Raw genomic sequence first — 24553 nt, 5'->3', positions numbered from 1 at the left:
CAATAGTTGAATAGTTTTGAACAAATTAATTTCTTCCAAAATGAAAGAGAAGCAAGACAGAAATAGAGAGAGTTATTACGTAATGTTTTTTCACTTTCAGTTTCTCTTACTTAGCTAGCAAATGCAGCTCGCTACTTTAGCCTACTGAAACACCCTGCTCAAACAGAGGGATGCTAAGTTAGCTAGCTGGCTATGACTTTCCAACACAACACTGGAACTCTTTCAAGTCAAGATAAGCTTTTGGTATTACTAAACAGAGCAAAAGAAGAAACGTCCTCTCACTTTCAACTGCGTTTATTTTCCCTAACTTAACATGTGTAAATATTTGTAGGAACATAACAAGATTCAACAACTGAGACATAAACTGATCGAGTTCCACAGACACGTGACTAACAGAAATGGAATAATGTGTCCCTGGACAAAGCGGGGGTCAAAATCAAAAGTAACAGTCGGTATCTGGTGGGGCCACCAGATGCATTAAGTACTGCAGTGCATCTCCTCCTCATGGACTGCACCAGTTCTTGCCAGTTCTTGCTGTGAGATGTTACCCCACTCTTCCACCAAAGCACCTGCAAGTTCCTGAACATTTCTGGGGGGAATGGCCCTAGCCCTCACCCTCCGATCCAACAGGTCCCAGACGTGCTCAATGGGATTGAGATCCGGGCTCTTCGCTGGCCATGGCAGAACACTGACATTCATGTCTTGCAGGAAATCACGCACAGAACAAGCAGTATGGCTGGTGGCATTGTCATGCTGGAGGGTCATGTCAGGATGAGCCTGCAGGAAGGGTACCACATGAGGGAGGAGGATGGCTTCCCTGTAACGCACAGCCCCAGACCATGACGGACCCTCCACCTTCAAATCAATCCTGCTCCAGAGTACAGGCCTCTGTGTTAATGTTAATGCCTTCTATGATAAACACAAATCCGAACATCACCCCTGGTGAGACAAAACCGTGACTCGTCAGTGAAGAGCACTTTTTGCTTGTCCTGTCTGGTCCAGCGATGGTGGGTTTGTGCCCATAGGTGACGTTGTTGCCTGTCATGTCTGGTGAGGATCTGCCTTACAACAGGCCTACAAGCCCTCAGTCCAGCCTCTCTCAGCCTATTGTGGACAGTCTGAGCACTGATGGAGGGATTGTGCATTCCTGGTATAACTCGGGCAGTTGTTATTGCTCTCCTTTACCTGTCCCGCAGGTGTGATGTTCGAATGTACCGATCCTGTGCAGGTGTTGTTACATGTGGTCTGCCACTGTGAGAACGATCAGCTGTCCGTCCTGTCTCCCTGAAGCTCTGTCTTAGGCGTTTCACAGTACAGACATTGCAATTTATTGCCCTGGCCACATCTGTGGTCCTCATGCCTCCTTAAAGCATGCCTAAGGCATGTTCACGCAGATGAGCAGGGACCCTGGGCATCTTTCTTTTTGTGCTTTTCAGTCAGTAGAAAGGCCTCTTTAGTGTCCTAAGTTTTCATAACATAATTGCCTACAGTCTGTAAGCTGTTAGTGTCTTAACGACCGTTCCACAGGTGCATGTTCATGAATTGTTAATGGTTCTTTGAACAAGCATGGGAAACAGTGTTTAAACCCTTTACAATGAAGATCTGTGAATTTGTTTGGATTTTTACGACAGGGTCCTGAAAAAGGGACGTTTCTTTTTTTGCTTAGTTTAATTTATTGCCACCGGGGCCAGCTGGTGTAACTGCTTATTGTCTGTCCACTAATGTTACTGCATGATTGTGGCAGGTTTACTAACGCGTTGGTTCTATTATCTATGCTGACTATGATGTTACTTTAGCTAATATAATGACAATGATGTAGCCTGTGTGTAGTGGTTTGGCTTGGAAAGGTGTTTTCGCCTGGTCACATACTGCTGATGTGTTATGCATTGATGTCCACAAGCGAAGGGATGAGGTGAGAGGAGAGCGCATAGATGCGAGAAGGAATACAACATGGCTGCTATGAAAGTGAACTGTGTTTAAATGTGATCAGGGGTGTATTCATTCCGATTCTATTGAAATGTTTTCTTAAATTGAAGCAAACGGAACAAAACAGGGATAAACATACCTGGATTTGTCCAATAGAAACACTTGCTAGATGCAGGCAAGAGTGTGCAAGGCGGTATTGAATGTTACTGTCTGTTCATGTGTCACTGTCTGTCACCTCAAATTTGTCTCTCGACCTGTGTGCACCTACATTGTAAACTTTCATTCATAGGCTAGGTTGTAGCAACCTCGTGATGGGTATAGGGAAATTTGAGTATCATGTAGTAGCCTAAACCTATTGCTGTTACATTGAACTGGGTACATTGAATATGAATGAGAGTCATCCAACATGCTGTAATAGAAATAAGGCCATGCTCATGAGATTTTTTTTTGTCCTCACTCATCTTAAACGGCACTGGTACATGTATGATTGTAAGTGCTGTATATAGCCAGTGTGTGTGTGTGTGTGTGTGTGTGTGTGTGTGTGTGTGTGCAGTACCTATAGTGTGACTTGGATGCCTAGCAGGTCTGAGTGGGGGATTCTGATGTGTGTGTGGGTGGATGTGAAACAGGAGGTGTGTTTATGAGTCTGTATGAGTGGAGCAGCAGGCGTGTGTGTGTGTGTGTACGTGTGTGTGTGTGCGCACGCACGCGTCTGCATGTGTGTGTGTCTAATATGTCATCAGCTCAGAATATCTCAGCAACTGCTAGAGAGAGAGGGTGCTGGAGAGAGTGTGTGTAAGCAGCACCTTGAAAAATATAGAGGTCAAGTGAACGAATGAGATTGAAGAGGAGAGAGAGAGAGGGGAGTGAGAGAAAAAGAGAACGTACTAATTGTAGTCAGTTAGTGTGTGGCAGAGGAGGGGAGAGAGCACTGGAGTCTGGAAAGCTGAACCTAGAGAGGATGCTTCACTTTTGTGATTCATAAACTTATGCGTGGAGGGGGGGCTGCTTGGAGGGACAGACAGAGACAGAAGAAGAGAGAGGACAGCAAAAAGAGGAGAGACGCTAAGAACATTGGGGCTCTTAGCTTCAACACCTAGTTCAACTCACACAGGCCACACAAACACACACACAGTGCTATGATGGGGACGGTTAGTGAGCTGTGTGCCTCCAGTTTCCAGACTTTTCTTTGTCCAACAGCAAGACCTGCAGCAACTCAAGGTAAGTCATCCCTCATCTCTGATGATCAAGGATAACACAGAAAAGCTGAACAACTTATTTCCTACTGGCCAAAACAAGAGGACCACAATGGAAATAAGTTGATCAACTTTCGTCTGTTATCCGCAATGATTTTAAATACATTGTTTTCAAATGTGTAGTTGAATTGTGCTTTTAAATTGTCAAATAAATTAACACATTTCAAGAGAGAGAGAGAAAGTGTGTCTGAGTGTGCGATGAGTCTTTATCTTTATTTTTGTCTCGCTTTCCCCCCCTCTCTCTCCCACTACCTCTCTCTCTTTCCCGCTCTGTCATTTCTTTCTTCAAAGCCAAACTCTGTAAATAAAGTTCTAATTCAAGCACAAAGCTGCCAAGTCCCTCTCTACTTCCATCCTGTTTATCGGTTTCTCTTCTCAAGTGCAAGTGATTTAAAACACAGACTATATAATTACATATTTACTGTGAGCAATTGCTAACAGTGAATATGTAATTACATTTTTATTACATTTACATTTTGGTCATTTAGCAGACTCTGTTATCCAGAGCGATTTACAGTCAGTATATTAAACTAAGGTAAACAAGAATATAGCAAGTAAAAAGATTGTGTTACTGTTATCGTGAATGTTGTAGTTAAGCAGGCTACTTGCAGGTATATATTTGTATTAGAAAATACCAAAAACATGTATTCTACTGTAATTAAACTGTTAGAAAATAGGCTACATGAATTGTAGTTCAGGTTAGTGAAATACAAATGACAAAATAGGTATTGAAAGTATTGAAATACCTAATGTACTGTACTGTATTGCCTGCTGTTGACACTAGCTACCTGCACTGTAAATCTGCAACAGTTTACTTACCACTGTGCATCCAGTAATGCACTGTAAATTCTAGAAATACAGCATGTTACTGTAATCAGGTGTTCCAAGAATATGCAGGCAATTTGTGTTACAGTAAAGGTCCTGTAAATCTACAGTAATTTACTGGCTTCTGTGCTGCCAGTAATTTACTTTAAATGTACAGTAACCTACTGCCTACTGTGCTGCCAGTAATTTACTGTAAAAATGAAAGGATTTTTTTTTACAGTAAATCTTTCGCTGACTAGGAGCTTACACAAGATATTTTCAGATTTTCAACCGAGTATGGCAGGTAAGCATTACTCTATATAAATATACTTAATGTGATATGTTACTGAAAACAACTGGGAACTATTTTCTCTCTTTCTTTTGTATGTACTGTATCATAGCACGGTAATGAAGGGAGAGAACACACTCGACTCTTACACTCTTGCAAATGAAAGGGTGCCTGGAACCAAAATAATGATCACATCAAAAGTGAAAAAGGCTAGCATTGTTTTAAAGTACTAGTAAAGAGATACAAATATGTATTTAACATGTTTGTTCTACATAATGGCCGCGTTCCTGCCCGATAACATTGCAGATGCTTGCCAAGCCTTACAAAGCCTGCATAGGTATTTCAAATATAATCTATAAGCTAACCATATGATATAGAAATCTGGTGCCCGACAGCACCAGACAGCATGTATTAAATGTGTAATATCAGGGTAACAGCAATGTATGCTAACAAGATACTATGTAGGCTAGCAGTGCAATGGAAGCAGTACAAAGACAGGTATGGCATAGGGCCTACATTGTGGATAATGGCATCACAGGTTTCGCAGACTAAACGTAGCACTCAATATAAACAATATGGGCAACAAGTAGCATTAGTAGTGCTGGGCTAACAGTGTTGGCACAGTATACAGTATATCAATTAACAGTTGGCTAGAGTCAAGGCTCTAAATAAACTTTTTTATTTGGTAGCACTGGTGCTTCTAACGTTGAAAAGTAAGGAGCACCAGACAAAATTTAGGAGCACAATAATTTATATATTTTTTTACTGCAAATTACTGTTCTATCATTCTTTCTTAATGTAGAATGTAACATACAAAACTGAACATTAATTGTATTCAAACTTGCAAATTTATAAAGTTTAGGCGACAAAATCTTTATGCATTTAAAAGTACAGGTAACAGATAATGAAAATAATAATAAAAAACTATGTAACTAATAATGTTAATGTTGTAACAAGGCAACATGCTGACTATTAACTGACACTTGGATAATGTAATAAATGTTTAGTCTCCTCTCACAATAACTAATCAATTTCTTTGATCTAGAATTTAGCTAATACATCAACTTGCTTTTAGGGTTAGGGTTTAGGGTAGGAGTATCCCAAGGATCCCGGATGGCACTAATCCTTTTCCCAGATAGTGTCTTCAATTGTGCCAATAATGTTTGCGAAGGACACCTCATATCCATATGTCGGGTTGATTTATAATCCATTATTTTCTGGGTGAGTAACTTGGGTCTGAATTTGGTTACAGCCTCTTTGGCAATGCAATAAACAGTGTTAAATTTAATCTCCAGCTCAGTTAGCTCCGCCTGTTGACCGACTTGGGCTGCCACCTGTTGCCTGTCAAATACGGCTACCTGGTAGTAGACATATTGATGTTGCTCCAGCCTTGGCTACTGATCATGACTCTCATTGCTATTATATTACACATAAGAGTCATTGGAAGAAGGCGTCTTCTGTGTGATGGAGTTTTGTTGTTGAATATTAACACGTTAAAAGGTTACATTAATACACACCTTTTACAGGGTTAAGGTTAGTGTTACAGCACTTGTTACAGCACTTGTTTACGGGAAACAGACGGAAGTCAGAGGCAACCTTCTGTGCTAATTAGCTATCTAGCTTGCTCCGAACAATTCTGTGTAATTATAAGTGTATCGGAAGTAAAGTTTCATTGGTTGGAGGCACGCATAGCTGTATGGATCTGTGCACAACTGCTACAGCAAGTGTGTCTTTTTTATTTGAATAATTATTTATCCCTGATGAAAGTTAAGGGCCATATGTTTCGAAAGCTGTATTGCAAGCGATGACCTTTCTAAATGTTAAACCACAGTGTCGGGATTGTAGTTCACATGAGCTAGTCGTGGGCGAAACTAACCACTGAAAACTGTAGGGAAAGGCAGAATGCAACCTAGAGTTTTGGAGAGCTACTCCAGCCCCTGCCCCAATGCACTTGTCCCCGCACTTTATGTGCTTTTGACTTGTTATGTTTTTTATTGGACAATTTTTTTAGCCACACGGTGCTCCCAAAACAAAAGTACTGGTCATGGGGGCAAAAATTTGGTCACACTTTAGAGCCATGGCTAGGGTACCGGGTGGCTAGCATAGGCGACAGTGGTGAGCTAGCACGATAGGCTAGCAGGCCGCAGGCTGTGGATAGTAGCACACAATAGACCAGTATATACAATGGGCTAGCATGCTAAGCTAGGCCATCGGCTAGCAGTAGCGGACAGTATATACAGGGGGCTAGCACGCCATAATAATTATCAATTATGAATCAATTATTGATTCACTACTTTAAGGCCACACCCTGACACCAATGTGTAATTCTAAACTAGTATAACACTTTTATCACTGCTATTTTAATTTTACATCCTGTATTTTTCTTTCTACAGATTACGTCGATATGAGAATGACTGAAGAGGAGACAGGACCACAGTTTAAAGCCTGTGCATGCCTGCTGTGCTTATATCCCGTTGACTCCAGAGTACAACCAGATGAGAATGTTGTTGCTCCAGGAACCAACGGTAGCTTGTTCGTTGCTGGGCTACTATTGGGCTGAAACATACAGTAAATGTCATATGTCCCTGCTACTTGATGTATAGAGAACTAGATTGGACTACAGTATTTTAGCTTTTTTTACTATAGATTTTAGGGTAGGTTTTGCAGTTATATATATATATCTAAAATCTAAAATTGTTGGTCCCATGTTTCATGAGCTGAAATAAAAGATGCCTGAAAATGTCAATAAGCACAAAAAGCTTATTTCTAAATGTTTGTGCACAAATTTGTTTACATCCCTGTTAATGAGCATTTCTCCATTGCCAAGATAATACATTCTCCTGACAGGTGTGATATATCAATAAGATGAATAAACAGCATGATCATTGGCCTTTTATTGTGCTGGGGACAATCAAAGGTCACTCTAAAATGTGCCGTTTTGTCACAGAACACAATGCCACAGATGTCTCAAGTTTTGAGAGAGTGTGCAATTGGCATACTGGCTGCAGGAATATCCACCAGAGGTGTTACCAGAGAATTTAATGTTAATTTCTCTACCATAAGCCACCTCCAATGTTGTTTTAGAGAATTTGGCAGTACATCCAACTGGCCTCACAACCGCAGACCACGTGTATGGCGTCATGTGGGCGAGTGGTTTGCTGATGTCAACATTGTGAACAAAGTGCCCCGTAGTGGCGGTGGGGTTATGGTATACAGAGTGCCCCGTAGTGGCGGTGGGGTTATGGTATGGGCAGGCATAAGCTACGGACAACGAACACAATTGTATTTTATCGATGGCAATTTGAATGCACAGAGATACCTTGATGAGATCCTGAGGGCCATTGTGGTGCCATTCACCCTCTGCAATCCCCTCATGTCTTAGCATGATAATGCACGGAGTAAGGTCTCAAGGATCTATACACAATTTCTGGAAGCTGAAAATTCTCAGTTCTTCCATGGCCTGCATTCTCACCAGACATGTCACCCATTGAGCATGTTTGGGATGGTCTGGATCAACATGTACGACTGTGTGTTCCAATTCCGAACAATATCCAGCAACTTCGCACAGCCATTGGAGAGGAGTGGGACAACGTTCCACTGGCCACAACCAACAGCCTTATCAACTCCATGCAATCAACAGCCTGATCAACTCTATGCAATCAACAGCCTGTCACGCTGCATGAGGCAAATGATGGTCACACCAGATACTGACTGGTTTTCTGATCCACGCCCCTACTTTTTTTTAAAGGTATCTGTGACCAACAGATGCATGTCTGTATTCCCAGTCATGTGAAATCCATAGATTAGGGCCTAATGAATTTATTTAAATTGACTGATTATCTCAGTAAAATCTTCAAAATCGTTGCATGTTGTGTGCATGTTGTGTTTATATTTTGGTTCAGTGTATATATAATAATACTTTCAGGTCTATATTTCTGCTTATAGGAACAGGGGCTTCTGTTTGTTCTGTACGGGGATATGTGTTTTCAACCAAACTGAACAATACAATGTCATATACACACCAAAAAATGAGGGTTCCTTAAGGGTTCTTTGGGAAAGGTGATTGTTTTATGTGAATCCATAATGACTCAAATAAAACTTTGAGCTCTTAAGTGGTTCTGTACATTCGTCAAAAGGGTTATTTTCTCTCTGAGTGATAATTAAATGTAGAGGAGGTGGCTCATTAGACTATTTTGGTGCGTGATTTGTGCACTGTTCTTTTTGTGCAACCGTAAGAGTGTCTTTCCAGGTTATCTAATGTGTTGTGTACACTGAATTCACAAAACATTAAGAATACCTGCTCTTTTCATGAAATTGACCTCTCATGTGAATCCAGGTGAAAGCTATGATCCCTTATTGATGTCACTTGTTAAATCTGCTCCAATCAATGTAGATGAAGGTGAGGAGACAGGTTAAAGAAAGATCTTTAAGCCTTGAGATAATTGAGACATGGATTGTGTATGTATGCCATTCAGAGGGTAAATGGGCAAGTCAAAGGATTTAAGTGCCTTTGAACAGGGTATGGTAGTAGGTTCCAGGTGTATCGGTTTGTGTCAAGAACTGCAAAGCTGTTGGTTTTTTCACGCTCAACGGTTTCCGTGTGTATCAAAAATGTTCCACCACCGAAAGGACATCCAGCCAATTTGACATAACTGTGGGGGCATTGGAGTCAAAACGGTGCCAACATCTTTGTGGAATGCTTTCGACACCTTGTAGAGTCCTTGCCCTGATGAATTGGGGCTGTTCTGAGGACAAAAGGGGGGGTACAACTCAATAATAGGAAGACATTCTTAATGTTTTTAACACTCAGAGTATGTGGAATCATAATGACTCAAAGGTCTTCAATGATCTTCAAAAAGATAATGGTGCCGGAGGGGTTGGCTGCCCTTTTAAGGGCTCTTAACCAATTGTGCTATTTTGTATGGTTTTTTGTATTGTTTGTAACTTATTTTGTATATAATGTTGCCGATACTGTCTCTTATGTGGCGCAGCAGTCTAAGGCACTGCATCTCAATGCAAGAGGTGTCACTACAGACCCTGGTTGTATCCAGGCTGTATCACATCCGGCTGTGATTGGGAGTCCCATAGAGCAGCGCACAATTGGCCCAGCGTCATCCGGATTTGGCCGGGGTAGGCTGTCATTGTAAATAAGAATTTGTTCTTAACTTGCCTAGTTGAATAAAGGTTAAATTAAATAAATACAAAATACAAAACAAATATGACCGAAAAGAGCTTCTGGATATCAGCGATTACTCACCACTAACTAGACAAAGATTTTTTCTTTAATGAGTCTGATGCGAAGGATATACTTTTGCAGGCCCAAATCCCCACTATTCGCATGAAGAAAAGATGGAGATACAGGGGGTGCAAATCCGAGTACCTTGTGAGAATTTGTTGGCGAATGAGTAACCCGCCTCTACCATCCGTTCTATTGGTCAATGTGCAATCACTGGAGAATAAACTGGATGACCTCCGTTCGAGACCATCCTACCAATGGGACATTTAAACACTGTAAAATCTTATGTTTCACCGAGTGGTGACTGAACGACTATTCGGATAATATACACCTGGCTGGGTTTTCAGTGCATTGGCAGGACAGAATCGCTACGTCAGGTAAGATGAGGGGTGGTGGTGTGTGTCTATTTGTCAATAACAGCTGGTGCGCAATGTCTAATATTAAGGAAGTCTTACCTAATGATAAGCTGTAGACCACACAATCTACCATCTATCTATATTTTTCATAGCCGTCTATTTACCACCACAAACCGATGCTGGCACTAAGACCACACTCAACGAACTGCATAAAGCCATAAGCAAACAAGAAAATGCTCATCCAGAAGCGGCGCTCCTAGTGGCCGGGGACTATAATGCGTTTTACCTCATTTCTACCAGCGTGTCATCTGCAACCAGAGGAAAAAAATCTCTAGACTACCTTTACTCCACACACAGAGACACGTACAAAGCTTTACCTCCCCCTCCATTTGGCAAATCTGACCATAATTACATCCTTCTGATTCCTGCTTACAAGCAAAAGCAGGAAGTACTGGTGACTCACTCAATGCGGAAGTGGATGCTAAGCTACTGGACAGTTTTGCTAGCACTGACAGGAATATGTTCCCCGTATTCATCCAATGGCATTGAGAAGTATAACACCTCAGTCACCGGCTTCATCAATAAGTGCATCGACAACACCGTTCCCACTGTGACCGTAAGCACACATCCCAACCAGAAGCTATGGATCAAATCAAATCAAATGTATTTATATAGACCTTCTTACATCAGCTGATATCTCAAAGCGCTGTACAGAAACCCAGTCTAAAACCCCAAACAGCAAGCAATGCAGGTGTAGAAGGATTACAGCTGCTGCTTTCAAGGAGCGAGACACTAATCTGGACGCCTATAAGAAATCCCACTATGTCCTTAGACAAACCATCAAACAGGCAAAGAGTCAATACAGGACTATAATTGAATCCTACTACACCGGCTCTGACGCTCGTCAAATGTGGCAGGGCTTGCAAACTATTACGGATTACCAAGGGAAACCCAGCCGCGAGCTGTCCAGTGATGCGAGCCTACCAGACGAGCTATATGCCTTTTATGCTCGCTTCGAGGCAAGCAACACTGAAGCATGCATAAGAGTGCCAGCTGTTCTGGATGACTGTGTGATCACACTTTCCGTAGCCGATGTGAGCAAGACCTTCAAACAGGTCGACATTCACAAGGTTGTTGAACAGACAAATTACCAGGACGTATACTCAGAGCATGCGCGGACCAATTGGCAAGTATCTTCACTGACATTTTCAACCTCTCCCTAAGTCTGTAATACCTACATGTTTCGAGCAGACCACCATAGTCCCTGCGCCCAAGAAAGCAACGGTAACCTGCCTAAGTGACTACCGCCGCATAGCACACACGTCGGTAGCGATGATGAGCTTTGAAATGCTGGTCATGGCTCACATCAACACCATCATCCCAGAAACCCTAGACCCACTCAAATTCCATACCGCAAGAACAGATCCACAGATGACAAAATCTCAATCGTACTCCACACTGTCCTTTCCTACCTGGACAAAAGGAAGAACTACAGTTGAAGTCAGAAGTTTACATACACTTAGGTTGGAGTCATAAAAAATATTTTTCAACCACTCCACAAATTTCTTGTTAACAAACTATTGTTTTGGCAAGTCGATTAGGACATCTACTTTGTGCACGACACAAGTAATATTTCCAACAATTGTTTACAGACAGATTATTTCCCTTTAGAAGCTTCTGATAGGCTAATTGACATCATTTGAGTCAATTGGAGGTGTACCTGTGGATATATTTCAAAGCCTACCTTCAAACTCAGTGCCTCTTTGCTTGATATCGTGGGAAAATCAAAGGAAATCAGCCAAGAATTGTTGACCTCCACAAGTCTGGTTCATCCTTGGGAGCAATTTCCAAATGCCTGAAGGTACCACGTTCATCTGTACAAACAATAGTGCACAAGTACAAACACCATGGGGAACATGCAGCCATCATACCCCTCAGGAAGGAGACGCGTTCTGTCTCCTAGAGATGAACGTACTTTGGTGCGAAAAGTGCAAATCAATCCCAGAACAACAGCAAAGGACCTTGTGAAGATGCTGGAGGAAACAGGTACAAAAATAACTATATCCACAGTAAAACGAGTCCTATATCGACATAACCTGAAAGGCCGCTCAGCAAGGAGCTCCAAAACAGCCATAAAAAGCCAGACTACGATTTGCAACTGCACATGGGGACAAAGCTTGTACCTTTTGGAGAAATGTCCTCTGGTCTGATTAAACAAAAATAGAACTGTTTCGCCATAATGACCATCGTTATGTTTGGAGGAAAAAGGGGAGGCTTGCAAGCCGAAGAACACCACGGGGGTTTGTTGCAGGAGGGACTGGTGCACTTCACAAAAGAGATGGCACAATGAGGAAAGAAAATTGTGTGGATATATTGAAGCAGCATCTCAAGACATCAGTCAGGAAGTTAAAGCTTGGTCGCAAATGTGTCTTCCAAATGGACAATGACCCCAAGCATACTTCCAAAGTTGTGGCAAAATGGCTTAAGGACAACAAAGTCTAGGTATTGGAGTGGCCATCATCATGTCCTGACCTCAATCCTACTGAAATGTGTGGACATTACTGAAAAAGTGTGTGCAAACAGGGAGGCCTACAAACCTGATACAGTTACACCAGCTCTGTCAGGAGGAATGGGCCAACATTCACCCAATTTATTGTGGGAAGCTTGTGGAAGGCTACCCGAAATGTTTGACCCAAGTTAAACAATTTAAAGGCAATGCTACAAAATACTAATTGAGTGCATGTAAACTTCTGACCCACTGGGAATGTGATGAAATAAAAGCTGAAATAAATAATTCTCTCTACTATTATTTTGACATTTCACATTCTTAAAATAAAGTGGTGATCCTAACTGACCTAAAACAGGGCATTTTTACTTGGATTAAATGTCAGGAATTGTGAAAAACTGAGTTTAAATGTATTTGGCTAAGGTGTATGTAAACTTCCGCCTTTAACTGTATGTGAGAATACTGTTCATTGACTACAGCTCAGTGTTCAACACCATATTGCCAACAAAGTTCATCACTAATCTAAAGACCTCCCTCGGTAACTGGATCCTGGACTTCCTGACAGGCTGCCCCCAGGTGGTAAGGGTAGGCAACAACAAATCTGCCATGCTAATCCTCAACACGGGGGCCCCTCAGGGGTGCGTGCTTAGTCTCCTCCTGTACTCCTTGTTCACCCACGACTGCGTGGCCAATCACGGCTCAAACACCATCATTAAGTTTGCTGTTGACACAACGGTGGCAGGCCTGATCAACGACGACCATGAGATGTCCTATAGGGAGGAGGTCAGTGACCTGGCAGTGTGGTGCCAGGACAACAACTCAAAGTGAAAAGGATAAAGGAGCTGATCATGGACTACAGGAAAAGGAAGGCGAACCACACCCCCATTAACATCGACACGGCTGTTGTGGAGCTGGCCGGGAGTACAAACTATCATGGTCCAAACACACCAAGAAAGTCGTGAAGAGGGCACAACAATACCTTTTCCCCCTTAGGAGACTGAAAAGATTTGGCATGGGTCCCCAGATCCTCAAAAAGTTCTACAGCTGCATCACCACCTGGTCTGGCAACTGCTCGGCAACCGACTGTAAGGCGCTACAGAGGGTAGTGCATATGGTGCAGTACATCACTGGGCCAAGCTTCCTGCCATCAAGGACCTATACACTAGGCGGTGTCAGAGGAAGGCCCCAAAAATGGTCAAAAACTCCAGTCATCCAAGTCATAGACTGTTCTCTCTGCTACCAAATGGCAAGCGGTACCGGAGTGCCAAGTCTAGGTCCAAAAGGCTTTTTAACATCTTCAACCCCCAAGCCATAAGACTGCTGAACAATTAATCAAATGGTCACCCAAACTATTTGCATTGACCCCTCCCCCCTTGTTTTTACACTGTTGCTACTCGCTGTTTATTAGCTATGCCTAGTCACTTTACCACTACCTACATGTACAAATTACCTCGACTAACCTGTACCCCCGCACATTGACTCGGTACCCCGGTATATAGTCTCGTTATTATTATTTTATGGTGTTATTTTCTTTTTTATCTTCATTTATTTTCATATTTTTAGTTTTTTAAAGATTTTTATACTAAATGATATGCAGTACCAGTCAAAAGTTTGGACACACCTACTCTTTCAAGGATTTGTCTTTATTTGTACTATTTTCTACATTGTATAATAATAGGGAAGACATCAAAACTTTGAAATAACACATATGGAATCATGTAGTAACCAAAAAGAACCAAAAACAAATCTAAATGTATTTTATATTTGAGATTCTTCAAAGTAGCCCCCTTTGCCTTGATGATAGCTTAGCACACTCTTGGTGTGTCCAAACTTTTGACTGGTACTGTATATATATATATATATATATATATTTTTTTTTTTTTTTTTAGTAAATATTTTCTTAACTCTATTTTCTTAAAATGTTATAGTTGGTTAAGAACTTGTAAGTTAGCATTTCACGGTATTTGTATTTGGTGCATATGACAAATACAATAGTTCACAAAAGGGTTCTTTACAGTTCACAAAAGGGTTCTTTACAGTTCACAAAAGGGTTCTTTACAGTTCACAAAAGGGTTCTTTACAGTTCACAAAAGGGTTCTTTGCTCTTTTAACGCTAATTAAATATAAGGGGAGGCGGCTCATTCAATTATTTGGGGGCGTGGTTTGTTCACAGCACTTTTTGAACACCCGTGCGTGATTGTGTCATTCCAGCTTATCTAATGTGTTGTGTTATGCTTTTACACATTATATATGATTGTAGACAATTAAGCTGTCTTTTGGAAGACTCAGGTATGGCCTTGTTTCAAATGAGAATGGTTGACTAAATCAGACAGTGGTTTTCAATTCTCTTCTCAGGGACCCCCAGCTGTTCCAGAGGTAGCTCACCTGATTCAACTTGTCAATTAACATAAAAGTAACATGGATGGAATATTAACAATATAATATTGGCTGAACAGAATAAAAAACCCTGTATGGTTCTTCAAAAGGATCTACAAAGAACTTCTGATACAGTTTTTCCGTATATAGCCCCAAATTGGGTTGTGACCATAACAGAACCCTTTTTTGGTGCTATATATAACCTTTTTTAATGGTTATTTATAGAACCTTGGGAAATTGTATTTTATAGCACCATACAGGTTACATTTAGAATCGCATGAGCATGGTTCTTTATGTAACTTTAAAAATAGGGTTCTATATTCAGTAGCACCAAAAAGGGTTCGGATTTGGTTACAAGCCAAATAACCCCTATCTGGTACTATTTAGAACCATCAGTTTTTGGTGTGTACATCATATGCCAATTTGCTTATTCTTCCCTCTGCCTGCTTCACCCAGAGCCATATAACCTGACATTCTCCACTGTGTGCCTCATTTATGCATAGACAAATGTAGCAGTTTTAAAACAAACTCACCAAATATAACTTAACAGTGAGATTGAAGAACAGTAAGCCTATCTAGTGCCTATTCCTGTACTTAAAACCTTCCTCAATAAAAATGTCCATTGAATGTGTTTTTAGTCCTCTCTCTTTCTTAGCTCTTGCCCTCTCCTGCCACTGTGGTAAAATCACCATTCACCATGGTTTAAATAATCTTACTGATAAACTCCTTAAGGAGAAAGGTCAGATTTGCTATTGAAATATATTCCTTCCAATAATATATATAGTGCCTTACAAAAGCATTCAGACCACTTGGATTTCTTCACATTTTATTGTGTTACAAAGTGGGATTAAAATGTATTTAATTGGCCATTTTTTGTCAACAATCTACACAAAATATTCTGTAATGTCAAAGAGGAAGAAAAAATGATACATATTTTTTAAAGATTCATATAAATTATTTTGTATATTTGTATTATTCTCACTCTGTCCTTCAGGTGATTATTGATGAGTCAATACAATGTTGTTAATCCATCACCAGTTTTCTACCCTCACAGACATTGTAGCGGTTTTAAAATCACCAATGGCCTCATGGTAACATCCCTGAGCAGTTTCATTCCTGTCTTGCAGCACCGTGCAGAAGGACAACGGTATATTTGATGTGTCTGTGTGGTTTAATATATAATACACAACATAATTATTAACTTGACCATGCTTAAAGAGATAGTCAATGTCTGATTTGTTATTGTTACCCATCTACCAATCACTGCCCTTCTTTATGTGGCATTCAAAACCTCCCTGGTCTTTGTAGTTGAATCTGTGCTTGGAATTCAAATTCAATACTGTTTGATGTATGGGGGACAGAGGAAGGGTTAGTAATAAAAAAATCCATGTAATTTATTATGTGATTTGTTAAGCAAAATTTTACTCCTGAACTAATTTAGGCTTGCCTAAACAAAGGGACTGAAAACTTGTGCAACGACTATATTTTAGTTATGCATTTTTTTGTTTATCAAAAAAAAAGACAATTAAATCAATTTTGATCCCACTTTATAACACAATAAAATGTGAAGAAATTCAATGCAAGGCACTCTAAGTAACTTTTTCTCCTTGGTTCTGCAGATATCAGTGGCATATCATGTAATGCTCCCTATGACTATATTCCTCCCCGGTTCTCTCCCTATCTCAGCATATCCTGTTTTCCTCTCTTTGTGGCCAAACTTAGTGAATGAAGCTCTGATTCAAGCACACAGCTGCTCTTTAAAACCCTCTCCCTCCATTATCCCATTTTTCTCCCTCTTCCTCTCTCTTTTTCTTCCCCTCTCTCGTCTATCATTTTCTCTGTCCTTGTATACTCTCACCTCTCTCTCTTCACATTTCTCGGTTTTAGCAAAGCATCTGATTGACTACCCAGTAGCAAGTGTTCCTAAACCACGCCTCATTTCTACCGCATGGGACGCCCCAGTTCAGTATCAATTCACAGCTGTTACATTTGAAGATAGAAAGTCTACAAAAAGTTATCATCAAAAAAATATTTATAATCTGAGCTCTTAAATAAAGTGGTGCTAAGTAAGTAGCAATCTGTAATTTGTTTTAAAATAATTCGTAGTTTACAGAAAGGCTACACGATGGTTCTGAAGTCGGAAGACGGAGTGGGTAAGTAGCGACCGACCTAATTAGCCTAACGTTGTCTAGCTGAGGCTATTTGGCCCTAGCTTTATAAACAGTTAATACTTGTCGGCTATTTCTCTTTCATCTAAATTCTGTTGGCTTCTGTTGGCTGTTAGTCAAATGTTTTAGCTGTACGTTTTCAAGTTGACTGGCTAAATTAATTTAATTTACCCAGTCTGCAGCGCAACAGGTCTGCAATCTGGTTTCCTTCTTATGCAAATTTCCAGACGACCTTAGAACAATAGGTTCATTTAGCAGACTGAATTGAGGCCATGCAGCTATGTGTGCGTTGTGTAACACGGAATTCATAATGAGTCTGTCTATAAATATGATGAAAGGGTCCATTGATTCAGTTAAAAGGATATGATATAAAGAGGCTACATTTGCACACACGTTGTTGGGATGCTCTTCTGGTTGTGTGGGGTGGTAGAAGTCAATTTAATCAATCAAATGTTTATTTGTATAGGTAAACAGTTGTTTACCTTTACCCCCCCAGCCCTACATCCTATGCCTGGTGTCAGAGACTCCAGCCACCCTAGTCATAGACTGTTCTCTCTGCTACCGCACGGCAAGAGGTCCAAGAGGCTTCTCAACAGCTTCTACCCCCAAGACATAAGACTCCTGAACATCTAATCAAATGGCTACCCAGACTATTTGCATTGCCCCCCCCTCCTCTTTTATACTGCTGCTACTCTCTGTTGTTATTATCTATGCATAGACACTTTAATAACTCTACCTACATTTACATATTACCACAACTAACCGGTGCCCCCGCACATTGACTCTACCGGTACCCCCCTGTATATATTCTCGCTATTGTGATTTTACTGCTGCTCTTTAAGAAATAAAAGTAACAGGTAATTATTCTTATTTAAAAAATGTAACTGCATTGTTGGTTAGGGGCTCATAAGTGAGCATTTCACTGTAAGGTGAAATGCTGTTGTGTTCGGTGTAACAGTATAACTTTAGACCGTCCCCTCGCCCATACTCGGGTGCGAACCAGGGACCCTCTGCACACATCAACAACAGTCACCCACGAAGCATCGTTACCCATCGCTCCACAAAAGCCACGGCCCTTGCAGAGCAACGGGTCACGGCACATGTGTCTAATAACATTTGATTTGATCTGAGAGGATTTGATTGGTATAAACAATATGGTGAAACTTCCACTTAACCTATCAGAGGGCAAGGTGGAGCTATTACCATATTGCTTACATCTGTCAAATCCTCTCAGACCTCCGCAAGTGCATAGGGTTTAGGGCTCAATTTGGGATTGGGCCCGTGTCTCTCTGGGTCTCCCTCCAGTCTGACCTCTAAACCCTGACCCCGGGTCATACAGTCATAGAGAAGAGAGGGAAAGGAGAGATGATGGGTGAATCGAAGGGATGCTGATATCTCACACTCTGCACTGCTCTCGTGAGATTCTTAATTGGGCAAAAATCTGTCCTCTGCTCCTCCTTGACCCCGGAAACCGAAAAGTGGTGAAGAGTGTCATTCTATAGTAGATGAACCGAGGTGTATGATTCCCTCCTCGATTGTCTACTCAGTGTTTTTTTCTAGATCAAAAAGGGTGATGGGTGTGGCAATGCGCATGGTTGTTGAAAGAATTTTAGAGAACATTATTATTTTTCTCCCCAATTTTGTAGTATCCAATTGGACAGGCTTATCCCATCGCTGCAACTCCCGTACGGACTCGGGAGATGCGGAGGTCGAGAGCCTTGTGTCCTCTGAAACACAACCCACAATGCCTGCTTAACCCAGAAGCACCAATGTGTCAGAGGAAACACGGTGTCAGCGTGCATTGCGCCCAGCCTGCCACAGGAGTCGCTAGAGCGCAATGGGACAAGAACATCCTTGCCAGCCAAACTCTCGTTAACCCAGACGACGCTGGGCCACTATTTTATTTATTATTTGACCTTTATATAACTATTTAAGAACAAATTCTTATTTTCAATGACGGCCTAGGAACAGTGGGTTAACTGCCTTGTTCAGGGGCAGAACGACAGATTTTTACCTTGTCAGCTCGGGGATTCGATCTTGAAACCTTTCGGTCACTAGTCCAACGCACTAACCACGAGGCTACCCACTGCCACATGGGTCTCCCAACCATGGCCAGCTGCGACAGAGCCTGGACTCAAACCAGGATCTCTAGTGGCACAGCTAGCATTGCGATGCAGTGCCTTAGACCACTGCACCACTCGGGAGGCTGAGAACATTTAAAATTATGCTGTTTTAAAGACAATTTCCTTAAATTGCCAATGCTAATGGTGTGTTATTTTGCTCGATCTTAATAACAAGACCAATACTGTTAAATTAATTGTTTTTGGTATTTTCAATTGCCTTGACTGTCTAGCTTTTATTTTGGAGATTGTTAGTTCTCAAAGATTATATTATACAAATAAATAGGTCCATTTATCTTTTCTGCATACATTTATATCTACTTTGAGTCACTTTTAAGTTTACACTGAAAGTGTTTTTTTATCCCGAAAATGTATTAACCATTTTATTTTTTTAAACGCTTAGGCGGACTGCTCAAAGATTTCTTTGGCAGAAAAATCCCTGCCTACTTCAGCAGAGGATTCACAAGAGTATCCTCCCGGCAACTACCGCAGGCAGAAGTGTTTTAAATCCTCCACACCCCCTTTGAATCGGCTGTTGTTTTCTCGAAGGAGAAAAGCATGCACACATTTAATAATGATACCATACTTATCCTTTTATCTATAAAATGTCTTGCATGAGTTATATACAACAAGCAAAGTGATCATACTGTTTTTACTTGACTGCTATGGAAGTGATTTGCGTGTGATCAGGGGTGTATTCATTCCACCGATTCTGTTGAAAAACGTTTCTTAAATGGAACGAAACGGGGATAAACATACCTGAATTTCTCCAATAGAAGCTCATTTGCGACTGTTGGACTAATGATTACTAGAGGTCGACCGATTTATGATTTTTCAACCCCAATACCGATTCCGATTTATTGAAGGTACAAAAAAAGCTGATAAAAAAAATGAATAATAATAATGAACATTTATTTGTAGTAATGACAATTACAACAATACTTGTTACATGATGGTTCTGTTTTTAAGTCAGAGATCATATTCAGAGCTGGAGGATATTGGTGTACAATCTGACAGTCATGAGCGGAAAGAAGAATCAGACACACACACACACATATATCTCATCTAGGCCTGGGTGTGTGTGTGTCCACAGGGTGGAGACTGTGTATAGGCCTAATATTTGGAGGGAAAGAGGGAGGAGTTGAGAGGGAGGGAGGGAGGGTTTCACCCCCTGTCCTGTCAGTGATCTTTCAACAAAAGGTAAGTGATTGAGCTGAACACTCCTCTTGCTCTCTCTCCCTCTCTCTGGTGTGGTGGAGCAGCCAACCTCGTGCCTTGTTCTTTGTCATCCTCCTTTCTCTTTGTGTTGGATTAGGAGCCTGTAGTGTGCTGGTGTGACAGACAGTTGGTGAGCCTGGCAGGTTAAGAGTTAAAGACAATCTGCCCGGCTGCTGAGGAGAGAGGGGGGCCGTGTTGGTTATTTTAGTATCGCACCACAGAATTGGAGGGCGAGACGGGTGCAGGAGGGCTCAGAGTGACTGGGACAGTCGGTTATACAGCTGGTACTGGACTGGGATACAATTGGGTTATACTGGGAAATAACTAATAATACTCGTCTGTTGTACTGGGAGAGAAGTCTGGACTATATTATTGATAGTGAGTGTTGCTACTGTGTGAATGAATTAGACAAGGACTAAGACTGGACTATATTTAAACTGGACTAGATTAGACTGGACTGGACTCAGGCATAACTCTTTTTAACTGCGAGACTCGCTAATACTGGTGAGCTTTACTGGGCTGGACTGGCACAACGCTCTGCTACTGGAACTGCACGTCTACTGGAACAGTAGACCAGGCTAGAGAGTGGGGTCTGGATACTGGTAGACAGAATAAAGGGTTACTAGGAGACAGCTGCTTCTGGACCGGTGTTATACTGGGAACAGTGGGAGGACTGGGAGAGACAAACTCACTCAGGTAGGAAAACTATAGTATAAGCTGAGGAGAAAGTGTGTGTGTGTGTGTGGCTCAGTTGGTAGAGAATGGTGCTTGCAACGTCAGGGTTGTTGGTTTCAATTCCCACTAGGGGACGGTATGGAGAGGGGGGGAAAAAAGAAGTATGAAATGTATGCCCTCACTACTTACTGTAAGTCACTCTGGATAAGAGCGTCTGCCAAATGTGTGTACTAGGTCTGTCCCCAACAACAACAAAAAAGTATTGGTCAACCAAGAGCTGTCTGTTCTTTCGACCAATTGATTGGTCGACATTATTTAAATGTGTACTTTTCCATATAGAGACGCATCCTATGTGCTTTAATCAAATCAATTACAGTGCCTTGCGAAAGTATTCGGCCCCCTTGAACTTTGCGACCTTTTGCCACATTTCAGGCTTCAAACATAAAGATATAAAACTGTATTTTTTTGTGAAGAATCAACAACAAGTGGGACACAATCATGAAGTGGAATGGCATTTATTGGATATTTCAAACTTTAACAAATCAAACCTGGATATGTTTAGTTTTGAACCATTCCATTGTAGATTTTGCTTTATGTTTTGGATCATTGTCTTGTTGGAAGACAAATCTCTGTCCCAGTCTCAGGTCTTTTGCAGACTCCATCAGGTTTTCTTCCAGAAAGGTCCTGTATTTGGCTCCATCCATCTTCCCATCAATTTTAACCATCTTCCCTGTCCCTGCTGAAGAAAAGCAGGCCCAAACCATGATGCTGCCACCACCATGTTTGACAGTGGGGATGGTGTGTTCAGCTGTGTTGCTTTTACGCTAAACATAACGTTTTGCATTGTTGCCAAAAAGTTCAATTTTGGTTTCATCTGACCAGAGCACCTTCTTCCACATGTTTGGTGTGTCTCCCAGGTGGCTTGTGGCAAACTTTAAACAACACTTTTTATGGATATCTTTAAGAAATGGCTTTCTTCTTGCCACTCTTCCATAAAGGCCAGATTTGTGCAATATACGACTGATTGTTGTCCTATGGACAGAGTCTCCCACCTCAGCTGTAGATCTCTGCAGTTCATCCAGAGTGATCATGGGCCTCTTGGCTGCATCTCTGATCAGTCTTCTCCTTGTATGAGCTGAAAGTTTAGAGGGACGGCCAGGTCTTGGTAGATTTGCAGTGGTCTGATACTCCTTCCATTTCAATATTATCGCTTGCACAGTGCTCCTTGGGATGTTTAAAGCTTGGGAAATCTTTTTGTATCCAAATCCGGCTTTAAACCTCTTCACAACAGTATCTCGGACCTGCCTGGTGTGTTCCTTGTTCTTCATGATGCTCTCTGCGCTTTTAACGGACCTCTGAGACTATCACAGTGCAGGAGCATTTATACGGAGACTTGATTACACACAGGTGGATTGTATTTATCCTCATTAGTCATTTAGGTCAGCATTGGATCATTCAGAGATCCTCACTGAACTTCTGGAGAGAGTTTGCTGCACTGAAAGTAAAGGGGCTGAATAATTTTGCACGCCCAATTTTTCAGTTTTTGATTTGTTAAAAAAGTTTGAAATATCCAATAAATGTCGTTCCACTTCATGATTGTGTCCCACTTGTTGTTGATTCTTCACAAAAAAAATACAGTTTTATATCTTTATGTTTGAAGCCTGAAATGTGGCAAAAGGTCGCAAAGTTCAAGGGGGCCGAATACTTTCGCAAGGCACTGTATATCCACTGAGCTTGTCTGATGCTTTAAGCAAAGTTTTTGATGAAATAATTAAGACACACAATTGACTAAAGGGGAGTTTGACCGCAATTGATTTGAAGATAAACCATGGTAAAATTTCTGAAGGTGAGTATTAGTTTCAAATTTGTATTATCATTAAAACTGTGTTTGATTACCGCTGTTTGAAAAACTCACGGTAAATACTCTTCAGCATCAACCAAAGTTAGCAACAGTCTGACGCAGGTGCAGCATGCAACTTAGGGTTTGTTTTGTGTGAGAACATGGCGGAAGGCAGTGACAGTGCTCTGGAGATTTTTCAGCCTCCTAAGAGGACCAAATCTGAAGTGTGGTTGTATTTAGGGTTTTACAAGAGTACTGAGGAAAACTTAATTGAAGGTGGTCACCCTGTCTGCAGAACATGCAACAAAAAATTTGCTGCGAAAGGGGGCAACACTTCAAATCTCTTGAGTCATCTTCGTGACCACCACCCACTACTTTATAGCGAATGCAAGGTCAGTTGACTTTTAGCTCAATGCATGATGTGGGGACTTCGAAATGGGGGAAAATGGCATGGTTTGTCTGTCTAACTTGAAGCTTTTAGTGTTACCTCCTCTTGTAAAAACACTACATGTTGTTCTGCTGATGTATGCATTGTCTGCAGACTCTATTCTCCCATTGCACATCATAACACGTCATGTAGTTTAGTCACACAACCAACATATTTTGTTCATTTAAAATCCGGCAGTCATCGACTTGGTTGTAAAACTGTTCCAACAGGAGGAACACTATAGAGTCCTATACAAGACCCTATACAAGACTGTATTTATGTCAATTGTTGGGCTCATTGCATTTACTGTCACTGTCTTCTTAAGACTCATTTGTATTTATGTAAATTGTGCATGGGGTCATTGCATATACTCAAATGCAACACAGAATATAGACGTGTGTATGTTAATAATGTAACAACACTAATAATAATAATAATAATAATAATACATTTGCTATTCCTTTGTTTACAGAGTGGGCGTGCAGCAGGCAAGCCCAGTGGTGCTACTGGTCCCTCATCTACAGTTGTGACACAGGCACTCAAGCATTTAACAGGCAGGCTGCTTATGCACACACATCAAAAAATGCTCGACCTCACTGCAGCCCTTTCATATTACATTGCAAAGGACATGATGCCATTTCAAATTGTTGAGAGGCCTGGCTTTCTGAGGCTGATGAAGGTTGCCGTGCCTCACTACAAAGTTCCATCACAAACATTATTTTCCTCCTCCACGCTGCAGCGACCACCACAGGACATCAACAGTATGTATCGCGCTGTCAGTGTTGCTGAAGCTGCAACATAATTACAGCCATTTCTGACTGAGAAGTTTTGTTTCCGAAATCCCTAATTTGTTTAGGAAAAACATTCCTTCAACCCTTGCTCTCTTTACGTGACACATGTATGCATCGCAAAAGGGCCTGACCGATAGCATATAGCATATCCTAATCACACCAATAAATTGGTTAGAACAAACTCTGAACACCGTAACACGTGACAGCAAAATGGAGGCAGAGCACGTGACAAACTCGAAACGGGAATGTTTACTGGTTGCTCAGGCAGTAAAGGGGAAGTCTATGTGGAATACATTTGACTAGTTGTGGAAAAGGTAAGGAGCAAGCGCTGCATGCATATTATGTCTGCCAAACAGGTACTGTTCGTTTACAATATGTTTTCTGACCATTTGGAGCAATGTAAACAACACTAAATAAATGATAAGGGTACCAGATAGTCTGTTGAAACCTTTTTTTGTAAAGCCTTTATTACAGCAAACACAGTCACATTCATTTGTGAATGCAATTTCCGAAATGTAATGGTTTCGGCCTATTTATTGTTTATGCAAATTATTCAATGGTCGCT

The 24553-nt window shown here is 41.2% G+C and overlaps 1 protein-coding gene across 10 annotated transcripts in view; it reads left to right on the top strand.

The window, feature by feature from the left end:
- The window catches only part of LOC110502744 (cytohesin-1), a 64126-nt gene that overhangs the window by 16203 nt on the left and 23370 nt on the right, over positions 1-24553 (top strand). The window contains exons 1-3 of one of the 10 annotated variants that reach the window (XM_036960446.1): positions 20767-20951; positions 23066-23162; positions 23670-23751. The exons of 1 other annotated variant lie outside the window; for it this stretch is intronic. Coding sequence is in view for 4 of the 9 variants with exons in the window: in XM_036960441.1 (XP_036816336.1) it covers positions 22932-23162; positions 23670-23751 (313 nt within the window). In the remaining 5 variants the exon portion in view is untranslated. 8 more of the 10 variants (XM_021581006.2, XM_036960441.1, XM_036960443.1 and 5 more) reach the window with 8 other exon arrangements.

The sequence above is a fragment of the Oncorhynchus mykiss genome, chromosome 23 (genome assembly GCF_013265735.2).
Source record: "Oncorhynchus mykiss isolate Arlee chromosome 23, USDA_OmykA_1.1, whole genome shotgun sequence".
In the NCBI taxonomy this organism is placed as follows: Eukaryota; Metazoa; Chordata; class Actinopteri; order Salmoniformes; family Salmonidae; genus Oncorhynchus; species Oncorhynchus mykiss.
The sequence above is the reverse complement of the archived record's forward strand: the minus strand, read 5'-3'. Positions and strand labels throughout refer to the sequence as shown.